Source organism: Phalaenopsis equestris, unplaced genomic scaffold (assembly GCF_001263595.1).
Source record: "Phalaenopsis equestris unplaced genomic scaffold, ASM126359v1 Scaffold000002, whole genome shotgun sequence".
Classification (NCBI taxonomy): domain Eukaryota; kingdom Viridiplantae; phylum Streptophyta; class Magnoliopsida; order Asparagales; family Orchidaceae; genus Phalaenopsis; species Phalaenopsis equestris.
The window spans coordinates 49,355,131-49,373,985 of record NW_018164444.1 but is presented as its reverse complement, the minus strand read 5'-3'; the positions used below and the strand labels follow the sequence as shown (position 1 = coordinate 49,373,985).

General features: G+C 33.8%; 2 protein-coding genes and 1 non-coding gene across 3 annotated transcripts; 1 reads left to right on the top strand and 2 right to left on the bottom strand.

Annotated features, from left to right (window-relative positions):
• Positions 1 to 4,212: 4,212 nt before the first annotated feature.
• On the top strand, positions 4,213 to 9,330 carry LOC110039481 (random slug protein 5-like). Its single transcript, XM_020744559.1, has 6 exons — positions 4,213 to 4,317; positions 5,962 to 6,064; positions 7,189 to 7,365; positions 7,649 to 7,747; positions 7,839 to 8,084; positions 8,925 to 9,330. The coding sequence occupies exons 2-6, from the start codon at positions 5,999 to 6,001 to the stop codon at positions 9,162 to 9,164; spliced, it is 828 nt and encodes a 275-aa protein (XP_020600218.1). The 5' UTR covers positions 4,213 to 4,317; positions 5,962 to 5,998; the 3' UTR covers positions 9,165 to 9,330.
• On the bottom strand, positions 8,016 to 16,621 carry LOC110039482. Its single transcript, XM_020744560.1, has 2 exons — positions 15,723 to 16,621; positions 8,016 to 8,092 (listed from the first exon to the last, which is right to left on the bottom strand). Exon 1 carries the CDS (start codon positions 16,556 to 16,558, stop codon positions 15,767 to 15,769), a length of 792 nt encoding a protein of 263 aa, XP_020600219.1. The 5' UTR covers positions 16,559 to 16,621; the 3' UTR covers positions 8,016 to 8,092; positions 15,723 to 15,766.
• Positions 16,622 to 18,697: 2,076 nt separating this feature from the next.
• TRNAR-CCU lies at positions 18,698 to 18,770 on the bottom strand. The gene has a single exon. It is a non-coding gene; the product is annotated as a tRNA-Arg (tRNA).
• Between the last annotated feature and the right edge of the window lie 85 nt (positions 18,771 to 18,855).

Sequence of the window (18,855 nt, the reverse complement as noted above, 5' to 3'; positions counted from 1 at the left end):
AGAATTCCTCTTCGAAGTAGCAAGGAGGAAGAAATCTCTCACTTTCCCTCCACTCTTACAATCTCTCGAAGAATTCCTCACACTTTCTTCCCTCTAACAAACTCTAATGGAACATTTCTAACCTCCAGAAACTCTAGAATCTCTTCCAACCCCCCTCAATTTTCGGCCAAAATCTTCTTTTAACGTTGTTGATGAGCTTTCCCAAGAGTTGCCTAAGCATCCCTTCAAAATTTGACCTTATCCAAAGCTTGAGTAGGCATAACCGTCGAGCTCGCCGTTGGCGGCCTAGAGGGCGCCGTCGGCGGACTTCTTGAGAATTTTGCCTTGTAGCCTCGGGAAAAACTTGTCGTCGTCGGCGGCGTCGATGACCCTGTCGGCGCCCTAGTTCAAATCTTCATATTTTGGTTATTTTCGCTTCAAATTCGATCATTTTTGCATCCTTTTGCTCCAATGACCCTAATTCATCATTCCTGCAACAAAACATCAAAAATACATTTCTTTAAAGTTCAATATCATTAAAAACAGTATAAAATATATATGAAAATCTCAACATATTTTTCTTTGGTCAACATGCGTTTAGGAAATTGAAGAGGATTCGCCATAGATGTCAAACCAATATACAACTGTTTGTCGAAGTTTTACTCGACAACATTAGAGTGTGTGGGAGGGGTTGAATGAAATCCACATATGATATTTGTTCTATTTGAGGATGTTTATTGAAGTGGTACTTGACGTCGTTAGCCTGCGTAGAAGAGACCAAAATGTTTGATTCATTTGATCAGAGCATTACTTGTCGTCGTTGGATTGTACGAAAGAGATCTAAAAAAATCCACTGAGTATGTTTGACTTATCCAAGACTGTCTCTTAGAACACTAGCTTATGTTGAAATGATTGAAGGAAATATATTAAAGATTTTTTACTTATCCAATGTGATTTGTTGGAGTGTTACTCAAAAACGTCAACCTCTATGTAATAGGTCGAAGAAATTCATCAAGAATTTTTTTACCTATCCAAGGTTTTTAGTCAAAGTGTTACTCGGCGATATTAATATGAATGGAAAATGTTGAATCAAATCCCCACAAGATCGATTGTATCTTGATTGGAAAAGGACGACTACAACATGTATCCCAAATTAAAGGTAAAGCTGGTTTGTATTTAGACTGTTACAACCTTTAGAAGTTATGACTTCATCCTCATCGAAGAATTAGAGGTCTAACTAGGGATTGTGTGTAGAACTTGAAATATATTGATAGAATTTTTTGTATTTAGGAAAAGTATTGAGAGAGATAATTGCTAATAATATTTTATTGGATGTCAAGAACTTGTTTAAATACGATTATGCCTAAATGTTGACTTGAGTGATCATTCGAAGTTGTAGCGGAAGTTGCCCCTAGCCTAGAATTGGTTCCCATAAACATAATGTCTAAATGAAAAGCAGGAAGACTACCCAACCACCATCGTGCCTAGGATGTTAACGTTAACAAGACTGTCTCTTAGAACATTAGCTTATGTTGAAATAGTTGAGGGAAATATACTGAAGATTTTTGACTTATCTGATGTGATTTGTTGGAGTGTTACTCAAAAACATTAACCTCTATGTAATAAGTCGAAGAAATTCATCAAGAATTTTTTACCTATCCAATGTTTCGTTAGAGTGTTATTCGGTGATATTAATATGAATGGAAGGTGTTGAATCAAATCCCCATGAGATCGATTGTATCTTGATTGGAAAAGAATACTGCAACATGAATCCCAAATTAATGGTAAAGATGGTTTGTATTTAGACTGCTACCACCTTTTTGAAGTTATGGTTTCATCCTCATCCAAGGATTAGAGGTCTAACTAGGTATTATATGTAGAACTTGAAATATATTGATAAACTTTTTTGTATTTAGGAAAAGTATTGAGAGAGATAATTGTTAATAATATTTTATTGGATGTCAAGAACTTGTTTAAATACGGTTATGTCTAAATGTTGACATGAGTGATCATTCTAAGTTGTGGCAGAAGTTGTCCCTAGCCTAGAATTGGTTCCCATAGACATAATATGGCCAACTATATCTCATTTATGGCCAACTATAATGTAGCCTAGAATTGGTTTCCATAGAATTGGTCCCCCAACACCACCCCGCCCATAAGCTCAAGAGAAAACGACTACTCAACCACAATCTTAGAAATGACCACATTTAAAAAATTTAGTGACATCATGGCAATAATATGGCCAACTATATCTCTATAATATTCTAATAAATAAAAAATTTCCTGCCAATATATTTCAAGTTTTAAATTCATTTGCTAACTGGACCTCAACTCCCTGTACGAGGATGTAGCCATGAACTCAAAAGGATAGTAACATTCTAAATATTGACCAACTTTACCTTTGATTTGGGAACCATGGTACACTCGTCTAAAGCTAGATAGGATTGGGAGGATTAACCCTATTTTTTTCCTCAAGTTTCCGAATATAATTGAAATCACATAATAACAACCAAGATTTAAAAATATTCATCTCAATAGAATTAATGAAATTCACAAATCTTTCTAACTTAGACATCATTATCCATAATAATGAACAATTTAATAGAAGAAGGAAAATAAGTATAACCATGAATGTATTGAGAGCTCATATTTAAAGCAGAAAATTACAAAATCTCATAATTCTTCTTGATCTAAATCATTCAATTATTAGCATAATTTAAATTATTGAAGCTCTATTAATTAGGAAATAACTTGAAAGTATTTAAATCAACTTAGCCAGACGGACAGGAAAGGGAAATTTTTGTTTCCAAAATACATAAAAGATCTATCTTATTATCTTTAAAAAGATTTTTACAATTGGCAGTCTGGGCAATATTATTTAGCCTGCACACATTCCTAGCAACAATATTATGAGGTAATATAAAAATACTAAGAAATGTAAAAATCAACTGAAAAAGAAAAGCAAAGAAGTAAGAATCACTTTCCTTTAGCATTCCTTTTTGCAACAAGCTGAGAGGGAAATTTCATAGAAGTAGAGATATAGACGTAGAGACAGAAGAAACATGGCTAGTATTATGAATAACAGAATTTTCCACAAGGCAATATTAAGTAAGACTCTATCAAACAGTAAAACAGATTCAACTTCACCAACTTTACCTTCCACACCAACATCTGTAGTAGTAATTTGATCATTTCTAGAGTCATTATTACTAAAAGAATCAACAAAAATATTAAGATCAGAGGCATGTAAATAATTAAACATTACTATTAATAGAAATAACATTAATTAAAGGATGAATCTTACTAGAAATATTCCTAGAAACAAGAATGCAATTATTAAGAAAATTACCCTGAAAAAGCCTAGCATGCAAAGAATGTATAACATGGATAATTGAATTATTAACACTTCTAGGGGCTCTGGTATTCATATTCCTGCTACGATTACGACCTCCTTAAACAAGAAAAATTGACACTGATTTATAAGAAGACAATTTATGACAATTTAGAGAATCATTTGCAAATATAGAACATGCTTTATAGGGATCAGGTTTCCATTCATATTACCTTCCACATTGGATTCAATATTAAATAGAATACCAACTCTCCAGTAAGTTAATCTAGAATCTTTCACAGTTAACGAATCCACAACAAAAGGGACTCTAAGTTTACATGCAATCTTTGATATATCATTCTCATTCCAATATCTCTGTAGTGAAATGAAATCAAATCTCTGTACTTAAGAGTAGGAGAATATTTAAGAAGAGACGGGGAAGATTATAATCTCCCAAAACCATCTGAACTTATCTTAATTAACATAATCTCGTCAATTCATTATTGCACAGCCCTAAACTTTGACTTGCTCGCTTCATTTTGACCTCGTTTTAAGTTGACTTTCAGCTTTTAGGGTTGCTAATACGATTCCTAATAAATAAATAAATAAATAAATGTATTCCCATATGACTATTTATTTGAATTTGAAAGTCAAAAAACCGCGCAATTGTTCCCATCCTGCCATGCAATTAAGCAATTTCCTAAATTAATTTGGACTCGATTTGCAAATACGAATTTTCGGAGCTTTCCATGCAAAAACACGCATTTGAACTCATTTTCTCTATCGTAAATATCATTTTTAGCAGGGGGTTTTGAGCGAATTTAAATATAATTTGGTAAGCTCCTGTTTATTAAAGTATTTTTACTTGTTCTGAATTTCCCAGCCGGCTGTGGAAGCAAACCGAGTTATTTCTCTTTATTCTTTAATAAGCACGACACCAATTCTCTTCGCCAATCTCCCTCTCTATTCAGCTCTTCTTCTCTTCGGCTCCTCTCAGAGGCCCTCAGGCAAGTCTCTCTCTCTCTCTACTCTCTCACTACTTTTGATTTTTTGCTCCGTTTTAATTTTCAGTAATTTCTTTTTTTTTTCAATTTTTTCTGTAATTTCAATCCTTGGATTTATAAGCATGATTGCTCGCTCTGTTATGATGTATTGATTCTGTAAAAAATTGTGGCAGTTTAGTTGATGAACAACTTTCAAAATTATTATTAAATTTATGAGATCTAATTGTTATTTTTTTTTGAAATATTTATCAAAAAATAAATAGAAAATGATCTGAAAATTGACAGTGAAACTGAATCAGCATGAATCATGGAGGGATGAATTTTGTTTCAAATGATATCATGCTTTCGGAGCAACTTGATAGAAAGTTGAAAATTACAAAAAAAAAATTAAGATAATTAAGAAAATTAGAGAAAAACCATACTGTAATATATAGTTTTGTGTTTTTGTTTTCTTGAATCAAGGCCATGTAAATTTATTATTATTGTTTATTATTATTTTTTAAGATGAAGTGTTTTTGATTTTGTTCTTCTCAAAGTGATCTCTAGATTTGGAAAAATTATTGCTTACGCACGCAAAAATGCATGCGGTGAACCAATAAAAACACTCAGTGGACCCCATTTTTAATTTTGTTTTTTAAATCTTATTAGGCAGCGCCCGCAAATTGTGTGCTCTGTCCGCACCGAATAATCGCCCCTAGATTTGTTTCATGGAACATGAAATATGGAACGACTCATATATTTTTGTTAATTAGAAATTATTTAAAACTATGATGTATATGCAATTTAAATGTTTAAATCATGTATTTAATCAACTCATCTTTATGTATTATTTTTATAAAAAATAAAATAAAAATATTTATAGTAATTTAAGTGATAAACTATTACAATTTAAAGACATTTCTGCATTTCTAATTTTAACATAAAATACTTCAAAAAAAAAAAAAAACTTTCACCAACATTTTGAAGATAATTAAATAAATATAAAAATAAAAATCCCCTTGAAAATTTTAACCTTATGAAGATAGTTGAATTTATTTATAAACTCATAACTCTTGTCATATGCCATAACTCTGAAACACTTTTTGAAAGGCACATTTATGTGTGCCTAATTACAGGAAGACATGCTAAAAGCTAACATAAAGAAAATGATCAGATTAAAGAAATTTTCACTAATTTTAATGGTGGGCGATAATATGTAATGTAAGGCCAAATTAGTGGTGATTTTTGTCAGAACAATCCACATAAATTTCACATTTTTCTCTTTATAAGCAACAGATTTGTGAAGTTGCATAAGAACTAAGGGGGTGTTTGTTGGCATCTTTGAATGAGATTTAACACCGAATTTATGAAATCCAAAATCACAAAAATAAAAAAGTTTCATTGATTCGTGAATTTTTAGATTTAAGGTAAAAAAATTTACTTTTAATTGGGATTAAATCTATAATTAATCAAATCCACCAGGAAGATGAATTTACCAGATTTACTAAATCCTGCTAACGCTAAGCCGTAAGTGTTTCCTCTTCCTAGTATTTATATAGCATTGGTGCCAAATCACATTTAAATAATATCTGAGAATCCCTTATTTTTGCTTACATTGTAAAATAAATTATCAATTAGAACAATAATAAGACAAACTTCTTTCTGCAGGGTGATTTTCATTTCTGAATAATTCACAAAAATAATTATGTTCCAGAGGAAGCATAATACTTGTGATATTGAGGAGCATGATGACATATTCCAAGAACAGAAGGTATGGAGTATTTTAAACTTTGTTTTATATTTTGATTTGCTGTTATGAAATTAACTCATCACATCTTAGAAGCAATAAACTTGACCATCAATCTTGTAATAAATACATATTTGATTGATCCAATTGAATATGATAATGTGCAGCTTCAGAAATATAAGCATTTTAGTCAAAAAAAAAAAAAGGATAATTATATTGTACAACATAAGGCTGTGTCAACTACCCCCTACATCAAACTTTTACATTGTACTGATTGGAGCTCATGGTAGAGATTATGCCCAAGGGTGTGACTAAGTCATGTTGACCAGTGAGTTGGTTCAAACTTGTCTTGATAAATAAATAGTAAGCGTGCTCCGACTTGAATGATTACTCAAGCTCAAACTCGAGTCAACTAGCTTAGACCTAAATTATACCCTCATAATACCGTCAACGCCCCACTACATTGTATCGAGTCTAAGTTGACTAGTCAGTCGGTTCAAATTTAGCTTAATAAAGAGATTGTAACCGTGCTCAGACTCAACTCGATTGATTAGTCAAGAATAAACTCAAGTTAGGCGACGCAAACTCGAATCAACTCGTTCACACCCAAGTTATACCCAACAAAGGCTATGAATTCATCTATGTTCCTCCTCACTATGAATTTAGAAACACAACTGAGACAATAAACTTATTTATTTTCCTAATTGAGACAAAAAATTATAAAACGCAGTAGAAAATAAACTCATGATGCCAAAGACAACAGACTGGGCATTTTATGCAGAATTATTAGCGAAATGTTAAGCATTTGATTAAAATGCATAGATTTTGACATCTAGATGTCAGCAGATCATAAAAATGACGTATGCTAATAACATAGTATTACATGTATACTATAGATATTGACATAAACAAATGAAAGTCTGAACATAAATCATAAAACAGTAAGGTTCAGCATTAACATTATCACAAACCATACATACATAAACAGCCTACTTCCAGGTGCATCAAGCATTCAAGGCTTATCATCTAAGTTTCCTTTACTCAACTAAAAGCATTATTTTATTCACTGAAATCTATAGTTATCAGATTATGAAAGAATTTAAAGTTGGTAAGATAATGGATACATCTCTTTTAATTTTCTCAAATAGGTTAATGAGCTTAAAGCTGCAATTGGACCGTTGTCGGGTCGAAGTTCTACATATTGCACCGATCCATGCCTCAAGAGATACTTGAGAGCTCGTAACTGGAATGTTGCCAAGTCAAAGAAGATGTTGCAGGAGTCCCTTAAGTGGAGATCAACTTATAAACCAGAAGAAATTTGCTGGGTAATAAAAAAACATTTGATGTGTTTTACAATGCATATAAATTAATTGTTGTGTATTTACATATTCAACAATAAAACTTCGCTTTACACATTTATAACGCCCAAATAAAAAATACCACCGTGTTAACTTTTTAAAAGTGACATACATATTTTCCATGCATAGGTAAGGTGGTATACATGCAAAAATTAAAGTTTAGGTGTTAGGTATGTAAACACATAAGAATTGAGCGGCACATATGTAAATGTTCCTTAATTGCTTTTAAGCAAAAGAAGGTTTCTTACAGAATGAAGTTGCTGTGGAGGGAGAAACTGGAAAGGCTTACAGAGCAGGATTTCATGATCGAGAGGGCAGAACTGTTCTTATAATGACACCAGCAAAACAGGTCTGTGATTAGGGTTTCTCCTTTATGTAAGTAGGATAAACCTGTAATTAGTTTGATCATGAAGGGCTGATTTTGAATGATAACTTCGCAGAATACAACATCGCACGAGAATCAACTCCGGCATCTCGTTTATCTGTTGGAGAATGCCATTCTGAACCTGCCTGAGAGTGAAGAACAAATAGTTTGGCTCATTGATTTCACCGGGTGGTCTCTGAGCAATGCTGTGCCGATTAGAACAGCTCGAGAAACAAATAACATATTGCAAAATCATTATCCGGAACGGCTTGCTATGGCATTCTTGTACAATCCTCCGAAAATCTTTGAAGCTTTTTGGAAGGTTTGATTCTGCATTTTACAGTCCAGTTTTTATATAATTGACCTTGATAAAAAATCAAATCATTCCAGCTTAATAGAAGGTAAGTGCTCATATCTTGCAAAACAATCACTGTTAGTGTCGCACTGCTAATATTTGCAAATTATATATTACTATCCACCCCTAGTTCACCACTGGCGCAATGTATGAAACCTAGCTAGAATAGAATTTGCCAAGGAGTTAATGTACACAGTGTTGACCTTATGAACTAACAACAATAATATATGTAACCTAAGATGACTTAATAGATCTAATATAAAGTAGCTCACTAAATTACCTTTTTATCAGAAGGAAATACACTAATTGAGTAAAGATTTTATTGGGGCATTTATAAACATAGCACACAATTCTTATGTATTACACATATTGCACACCTAAACTTTCATATTTGCACACATAGCATTCCAATATTTAATATCACATAAAAATAACATTATTATCACTTTTTAAAAGTGAAACACACCTTTTCATGCATAGGTTTAAAATACCAAAGTACAATATATGTAAATACAAAAGTATAGATGTGAGTTATGTAAATACATAAGAATTGCGTGCTACGAATGTAAATTTCCCTATTTTATTTGGATTAAATGCCTAAATCATTTTTAAGGAAAGATAAACATTCAAATCCAGCTCCAAAAGATTTTTTCTTTAATTTCCAAGCAATGTGCTACTTGTTCGAGCACTACTTTGTATCAAAATGCATTATATGATACATCGTGCATTGATTCTCTTAGTAAAAGCACTTAAATGATTGATTTGGAATATTGATCTATATCGGTGACTGAAACTTTGATATTGCAGATAGTTAAAATGTTTGTGGATCCAATCACCTTCAAGAAGATCAAATTCGTTTATCCCAAAAGTGAAGAAAGTATGGAGGTCCTCAAACAACACTTTGGCATTGAGACACTACCAGTGCAGTTCGGTGGGAAAAATGATACAAATTATAACCATGAGGAGTTCACAAGAATGATGACAAAAGATGAGATAAAAGCAGCTGCTGTATGGGGTTTAGAAGAAAAGCCTGCTGATGGAGTTTAAACTCCATGAGAATTAACTTCTTGCTGTTATAAAATAAGCATATATGAAATTGATGATAGCAATATATCGGAAAAATATACGGATAAAACAAGATTACAAAATTATAGAGCTTTTATATTGGAAAAATATGGAGACTAAATAAGCTTTAAATTATTGTTATTGCTTCTGAAGTCATCATCTATTTCCTGGATCTACATTCAGATTTTCAATGGCTGATTGTGGAAATAGAATGCATCTTTTCATTGATGGTATATTTGAAATAATCTTAAGAAGAAGTCAAGAAGAGCGTTCAAGGCATATATTAGGAATAATTTTTTTCAGAAAACATGAACAAAGAAATTATCATTATAATTAGTGTAAAATAGTAAAAATATAGTTAGGATATATGATGCAGGATCACTCAGAATCTTCTAATGCAACTAATATTATGCATGGTCTGTACAATTCAGAGATTAGAAGTCAGCAATTAAGCCAATAGTTTACTTTTTTTAAATGTAAACATTTAATACTAGAGTTGAAGGCTAAATAATGATGAAATGAACAAAATGATCAAATAATTTCATAAAGATTTTAGAATTACATAAAATCAGTGTGCTCAAGGAAATAATTTTCACAATTTCGATTATGAAATGCCATTTTGTTATCAAAATCAATAGCACTAAATAAATCAAAATTAAAAAAAATATTGATGAAATAAAACAATGAATAAAATTATCGAAGTTGAGAAAAATCAGGCCTCACACTAAGACAATGGGGTGTCATTTGACCCAAAAAATATTAACGGATCCTTGGATCAAAGGATCTTGCCTCTAGGAGCTACTCAGCACTTGCCAGTTTTATACTATTTCCTATTGTGAGTTTTATTTTCACTGCTTTTGTTGCATAAGCCTCCTGACCTCGAGTTTTATTTTGGATGGTTTGGTGCATTGGACAAATGCCTGAAGACATCCACGTATATAGGATTGTCCAAACAAAGTTAGAATATATAACCACGAGAGAGATAGATTCAAAGATAATCAGTAGAATTTTCATTCGCTATTCAGAGAAGTTTGAGCGAAATGAATTTGATAAAAATCTTAATCGAGGAAAGGTATATTTTTTGAGGAAATACAAGGTTCTACGCACACCCATAAAATTCATGTTCATCGGTTGTGTTCTAAAATTATCATTAAATCATACTAAAAAATGAGCAATCAAGTGTTAAAATGCCTCATCGCCTAGAATATCCAACATGATATGATATATCCTAATGTATGGGTAGTGTCATTTTAGGTAATGACAATCTTGATGATCGCAAATTTTTTAACTAAAGCATTCTCAGCAACATTGTATTAAGTAAAATGTGCAGCTCATGAAAACTCAGTTTACTACGTAAATGTATAATTGAGTTACCACAAATGGTGCTCAAATAAATGGAAAGGAATACACATTTTAAAGAGTTTATTACTATGATTTGTTAATTTTAACTTTTTTATTTGAGTTTTAAGAGAGATGATATATTAATATTATAATAATTACGAAATTATGATCAATGAGATAGGGGGAAATGTAAGAAATGATTGATTTAAATGATGCCAATATTACTTAAATGTCAATTGTTGACCGCCAAAAAAAAAAGAAGAATAAAAAAAAGTTTAGATTAAATTAACTAAAAAAAAATTATCTGCTAATTTAATACCAAATTCTATAAACTGGTGTTTGAACTTGATATAAATATTAAATATTATAATTTGGGAGCTTGCATGCTCGACTTAGATGTTAAATATCATAACCTGGGAATAAATTTAAGACACATACTTTTTTAAAATATTGAAATGAAGAATTAATATGTCAAACCGCCACCGGATTCACAATACTCATGCTAGCAAATAGAAAACGATCCCTTTTTAAAGCCTAAAATCATATACTTATGCAAAGACTTTGAACTCCAAATGATTTAATTCAAAATTTATAAAAATCTCGTGGTTAACCCCAAGTCAAATGTGACATCTTGAAAAGTGAGACCGTCCTAAAGACTTACAAGGGTTACACTTGAGATCTTTTGTAAAGTTCATTTCAGGTTCATGACTTAAAAATAACGGAAGTCTTTAAAACTTATAAAAGATATTCAAATACATGAAAATTAAATGCCCGCATGTGTTACAACTGATATATAGAATGCTCAAATATTAGGTTTGAGAATACTGCGCAAGCTAATCAGGCCGCCTTGCGCCTTGTCTATTGAACAGGATCGTAAGTCCCATCTCACTAGTTTGATCATCCTGCTCGTAATGATTGAAGTTGACATGTCTAATAAGCTCTAATAAATGTTCAAATCTTAAAAATAAAAAAAAAATTATAAGTCCAAATCACCTAGTCCGATCTTCCTCATTTTAAGAAGATGAGTCGAAAAGACTTATATCCTAAAGTATAAATTGAAAAAATTAAACCCCTCTGTCAAATATAAAAACTTTAAATGTTCAAATCTCCGATGATGGCCCTGTTGATTGAATATTTTGACCGGAGGGATCTATCTTTAAATTATTATTTTTTTTTAAATTATCAATCAAAATATAAGGGTCTGTTTGGAGCGGCTTTTCCTGCGCGGTGCATCGGAAGGCCTCCGAAATGGGCCGCTTGGCGCGGCGTCTCCCTTGCTGCGGCCGCGAATTTGAGCGGAAAGCGGACCGCGGGTGAGACCTTGCTGCTCGCGTTACCGCTCGATTATTTTACTCCTTACCTTTCGTCTTCGATTAGGAAGGCCGGATCGCGGCATGCAATGATCTTCGAAACTCCATCGTTCTCCCTTTTGCCCTTTCCGCTCTGCTCCTTCCTGAAACCATTGAGGAAGGAGCCCTACACCCAGCCGAGCTCGATGGAGGGGATTGCCGGTGCGTTCCTTCTAAAGTAGCTGCCGCTCTTTCGCCCCCAAATGATGACGCCATGGCTCATCTTCACGTTTTGTATTCTTCGCGACTTTGTTTTTACCTCTTTATCCTGATTTTATTTTTGTTCATCTCTAGTTTATGAGGATCTTGAAGCAACCCCCATGGAGCATATTATGCTGGAAATTGATTTTTTTGCTTTGCGATTAGGCTTCATAAAAGTTTGTTCATGGCACATCAGGTAAATCCTTTATCAAAAAATGCTTCAGATTTAAACAATTATGTTCAATATGTACTTTTTTGTTTTAGTTAATGTAATTTTTACTTTTCTCTTTTCTTGAAATATATGAAATAAAACCATATGAGTGGTATAAATGAAAGATTTGGGTGGTATAAAGGTATAAAGTAAAGTTTAGGTGTTATATATGTAAAAGCATAGGAATTGGATGATTGGTTGGGAGGGTAGCGTGAACATTGTCCATATTTTCATAAAAGGGTGTAAGCTCTGCAAAATGGATGTACAATGCAGATTTTATCTCCAATTTGTAGTACATCGGTCTGAACGGGTGCTTGATTATAAATTCCAATGTAAACCTTTTGCCTGTAGTTTAGAACAACTTTTTTCTTTCAAATGGATTGTAATTAAACCCTATATTTGTTTTTCTTTCAACCAAACAACAAAATTTTCAGAACTCCTGCAGGGCCATGCTTGGTGGTATGTGTTTATGGGATTTAATTCATTTAAGCAAAAGTTAGTTGAAAGTTCATTTTTGAAATTCTGGTTCTATTCCCAAATACATTACATATGAATTGGGTTTTCTGCACAATGCTTTCATTCTAGTAGATGCAGGTCTTCTGAATTGCAGTGTCCATTATATATATATATATATATATTTTGGGAAATTTGCATTCATATCACACAATTCCTTTGTAAATGTAAGAAAGAAAAGTTTGTGTTAGATATGTAAATACATAAGAGATGTGCAGACATTAGAGGCATGTCTAGAATTGAAATGGGAAAGTGTTTATTATATTTTTCTTCCCTTTGTTTGGCTACTAATCCCTCATATCTAACACCTAAAAGTTGTATTTAACTTCTAAAAAATAAATAGAAATGGTATTTTTTGATGTGATATGAAAGATTTGAGTGGTGTAAATGTAAGAAAGCAAAGTTTAGGTGTTAGATATGAAAATTCACAAGAGATGTGCAGACATTAGAGACATGTCTAGAATTGAAATGGGAAAGTATTTATTATATTTTTCTTCCCTTTGTTTGGCTACTAATCCCTCAGAAGCAGAAACAATGGCCGTATATATGGCTGTCCAACTTGATATAGATGTCAACTGTTATCCAAAATTTCCTTTCTGGGCTGATAGTAGAAGGAGCCATCCTTAAGCATTTCTCTAATGTGCTGCAATGCTTTCTCAAATATTGTTGCCATGGAAGAATCTTCCTTCGTAATTTGCCATTTCCTTCGTAATTTGCCATTCCAGTTGAATTTTTTGATAAAGCTTAAGTTTTCTTCCTAAACACCCCGTTTTTTATGTTTCTTTATAGCGAGGAAAATGTATACTTTCTCCGCAAGAAACTAGCGATGGTGATCGAGAATGGAGAACATCACTGGTGGAAAGTTTAGCACAGGAGCTACACCGTCTGAAAGTTAAAATTAATATAATCATTTTATTAATTGCTATTTTAATAGTTTTACGTTTTTTTTTTGCAGTCTTAATACTCACTGTGAAGTGATGTATGTATTTGTAATTTTGTACTGTTTTTAAGTTAACTGTTGTCTTAAAAGTATTAAATTTATAACTATCACAGTTCTGTTAAGCACAACATTACAAAACAGAGGCAGAATGGTCATTTTTGCAGAAACAGCTACCTCACCGCTGCTTTCACACAGCTGCCCCAAACAGGAAGCCAACTTCCCCACTGCAGCTTCCCCGCAGCAGCATCCTGGGGCAGCGTAGCTGTAGCTGAAAAGCTGCAGCTGCGCCAAACAAAGCCTAAGTTAAAATAAATCACATGAAAAACTTAAAGCAAACTTCATCCAGCTTTCGCAATAATTTGTCGAGGATGACAAATTTTTGACTGGCTTTAGCTCACAAATAACTAATGTTATATTAAGTGTATCGCTCTATTTACAATCAGAATAATTGCAAGTCAATGAGGACGTGGTTCGAGTCCTCTATCCGAGTGGGTTTGCCTCCAAATGAGACCTCAAAGTAGCGGTTACGACTAGAGCCCTTTGACCTGGTGGTTGCAACCAAAATACACCATTATATTAAGGTCACGACTGCAACCCATATGTTTTTCGACGACTTTCTATACTTTGAGTTGTGAATCATAAAAAAATAAATGATTGACATAAAGCCTTATGTTAGTTAAGGCCGACTTAGATTTGTCCCCTTAGACAAATATCCATCACAGATCCACAAGGATATCTTGGACGGCACAACCCATGATTACTAACACTAATTCTTCTCACAGGTTCGGTCTACCTCCTTTAACTAAATAGATTAGGGACCACGACAACCAGAGATGACTTAACCAGAGGATCTTGATCGGATTTTGTTTTCATTCCCCTACTATTCATTTTAAGTTTCAAGTGGAGAATTCAACAATTTAAATCCCAAGTCTGTTGCTATTATATGTTTAATTTTTAAATTTTTAACGACTAGTCTTAATCGAAAGCGCTCTCGTCATCAGAAGAGGTAATTAGCCATATAGGTTTGCGCCTATAAAAAACCTTGAATCTTAGATCAAAAAGTCCTCGCTAAATGAGGAGGAAATCTCTGGATAGTGTCTTATCTACAATCCAATCAGCCTTCTAAAAATTTAACAATCCAAAACTTTATAAACAAAACAAAATTAATATCGTGGTAGGGGAGCGGTCGTGAATTTTTGGAGCCCACATCAATCAATTAAAAGAATTAATTTAATTTATTAATATTTAAGTGGCCCATTAAATTAATACAAAAACCATATTATTTTGATTAGTAATTATCTCTCATTTGTAAAAAAAAAAAAGTGACTCATCCAAAAAATATTGTATTTGCGAAGTGGGAGTTGCTATCCATCTACAAGATGCCTCATTTGAGAAAAAAGGGATCATCCATTCAAATGGTGCGTCCAACACACACACACACACACAAATGTGATGGGAGAAAAAAAGAGAAAAAAAACTATATATGGTGCTGTATTAGAATAAAGGGTATTTTCATACCTACCACCTAAAACATAAGCATTTACATCCTAAACTCCTCAACTCAAATATTTACAGCATTCAACACTTCAAGTTGCAATAATGACCAGCAGTAACTTCCATTGATCATGTAAGAAAACGCAGTTTTTCCACCCAAATTTGTTTGATCTAAATATCGTGAAGCAATTTTATATCCTCTATATAGTAGCACTAATTTCTTCAGAAAATTTCATCCATTTGTTCTACGAGTAAAATTTTCTCTCTTGGCCATGCCATTCATCAACTTCTATTTCACACTACAAAAAATGACTTTTTTTTTGGAGTCGAAATGAGATTCTACTGTTCTAAATGTCTTATGGAGCATAAAAGATAAAACGTATTTATATATTTTCTACAATGCGCCTTGAATTCTGAAGAAGAAAAGCTTTCTTGGGAAAATGTAGAAAACTATCAGCAGTAGAGAAATTATTCATTAGTCCCCAATTTACCTCAGTACCCGACGTAAATGGAACAAAGTGAATGGAAGTCAGAACTACGAAGCCTCCCGTGATCTTCTCCTCGACGTAAAACGGTAGATGTTGACGCCTGTTCGCGAGCCAGTAGCCGGTGGATCAGTATGCACCCGCAACACGTCAAGGAACTTTCTCGCGTTGCGGAAGAACACTGCATCTCTTTTCTTCCATCTTCTCAGATGCGCCATCAAAAACCCCACCTCCTCCTTCACAAAAACCCTAATTGTTTCCAATAGCGGCTCAATAAGATGGTCATAGTACACCACATCCGACGCGATTATTGCATCAAAGGCAGGCGCCGATCCCATCTCGACGATATCTTCCGCGACACCCCAACGGAGCTGACGTACGACAAGGGATCCGCCGCGTGCGGTGACCACCTCGGCGTTCGCGATCGCGTTAAAGCGAAGATTGGGGAGGACGTGGGGAAGGTCGGTTAGGGTTACGTGGGCACGGAGGATGGCGGCGGCGGCGATTCCGACGAGGCCGGTTCCGGAGCCAAGCTCGAGGATGCGGAGAGGGGAGCGGGGAGGGAGAAGAAGGGGGGAGGGGTCTCGATCGAGGAGGGATAAAAAGGAAGTGGCGGCGGGCCAGAGCTGGAAGGAGAGGCCTTGAGAAGGGAGTTCACGGGTGACGATTGCGGCATTGATGGAGGTTAGGTGGTGGCGATGATCCAAATGAGGCGGCGGAGCGGGAGAGGCTTCTGCGACATGTGATGGTTTGGTGTTTTGTTCTACATGGTGACGATCTTGATCTGAGTAAAGGATGGAAAGGAGGATTGTGTCGATTTCGTCGTCTTTTTCAGCCGCCATTTCTGTGAGAAGTGAGGAAGTAGGGCTGGGGGGAAGAAATATTTGCGTACATCTGCGTACATCAGGGTTATTCAGGCGGCGGTATAATGGGGTTATATTTGGTTATACCCCTTATAACCTCCCGTATAACCCAGATATAATTTTTCTGTACCCCAGAATAACATCTGATGTACGCAGCGCTGCGTACATCTTATGTACGCAAATATTTCACAGGGAAGAGCTGAAAGGAAAAATTATTCCATGCGGATCGGCGTCCGCCCCCACGCTTGGGGGTGGACCGTAAATCACATGATTTACGGTCCTGATGTATTTCGGTGGGCCCCACCTAAAATTATTTATTTATTTTTTTTAAAAATGGAAATAATCCTGACCGTAGATCACCGTGATCTACGGCCAGGATCGAACACCGCATGCAGAGATGCATGCGGTGTCCGCACGCAATAATCCCCCAGCTGAAAGGGCTAATTTTTGGTGTACTGAGAGATTTAGGTGGTATGAATGTAAAAAATAAAAATTTAGGTATTATTGCTATAATACTTAAATACATTCGAATTGGGTGGTATATGTAAATGCCCCTGGAAGACTAGTTCTTATCTATTTACAAATCTAGCTCTAAAATTTAATTCTTAAGGCATACTACCTTAAATATGCATGAAAAGTTGTATTTGATTTTTAAAATTATATGAAAATTTTGGGTGGTATAAAATTATACATATAAGAAATAAAGGTTAGGTATTTGATATATAAACAGAAGAATTGCGCCGTATGTACTTCACAAAAATATCATTTAAATTTATATCAAATAATTCTTTAGTATTAATATATTATGAGGTATAAATGAGCGGAACAGTCTAGAGCTCGACTCGTTAACGAGCTCACGAGCCGAGCTTTATGAAGTCACGAGCTCATGCTCGAGTTCAAACTTAAGCTTGTTTATTAAAAGAGCTTGAGCTCGAGCTTATCCCTGCTTGGCTTGTTCAAGCCGGCTTGATTAGCCTACTGCTATTCACTACTCAATTTGATGCATTTTTCGGTAAAATTATTGTTGCATCATTCTCCTCCTCCGACCACCAATATCTCCTCGTGTGTGCTCCCATAAAAATTGAAATTTTAGTTCCAGCTTGTGAGCCGGCTCTACCATCAAAATTAATTGAGCTCGAGCTTGCCATTCGAGCTCAAAAGCTCGAGCTCAAAATTTGGCAGATGGCCGAGCTCAATAATGACATAGCTCAAGCAGGATTCGGTTACACCCCTAGGCATATCTATAACTAAAAGTTCGTGCCCGTACATGTTATTTCGTATGTTATATTAAAAAATATTAAAATTTATTTATTTTCTAAACCATCCTGACTTAAATATAAGCCCAACATAAAAAATAATAAACTAACGAATTTAAATCGAACTAATTTAGTAATTTTATATGACTGAATTATAAAATAATTAAATTTAAACGTTTTATTACTCAATTAACCATGATTAATGTAACATGTGAAATTAAAAAATCATTTAGAATATTGGTTAAAAAAATTTTGGAGTTTTTTTTTTTTTTGAAATTATTATAAATAGATTATGAATTTTGTAATACTTCTAATAATGAGATCACAAAATTAAGAAAATATTGAATCAGGTCTTCGCACGTAGAGTTACGTGTAGTCCAATGAAATTAAGCCACCTGACGTTGACATAAAAAAAAATAAAATCCGTCCGTAACAAAAGAGAATATTTCTCTCGTGTTATTGTGTATTATTCAAGTATTATTGATATGTTATTATGTTATTATACCATAGAGCATATTCTCTGAACACAATAACAAATGAATAACAGAAAACATCTGAATTACACGGTGGGAATATTACCCTATGTTATCAGATAGATTTTTTTTTTTTTTCCTGCCACCTCTACGTAACGTGATTTGTACGTAACTTTACATGCGGAATTCTGATACAATATTTTTTCCACAAAATTCATAGTTTCATTATATTAATTAATTTAATTTAATGGGAAATTCAACAAATTATAAATTTCTTTGAATAACTTGTATATAATTAAATTTTTTCACAATGTCGTAGCCTCAAATCTTAAATATAACTACCAAAAAAATTAACAGAAAATATAATCTTTAACTACATTTAAGAACACCGCGCCAGGTAGGGGTCGAACCTACGACTTTCTGCTTAGGAAACAGACGCTCTATCCACTGAGCTACAGGCGCTGTGATGATTGTTTATTTATTTAACTTCTATAAATTTAATTCAACGGCCAACAATGTACCACATAATTTTGACGTATTTTAAAGT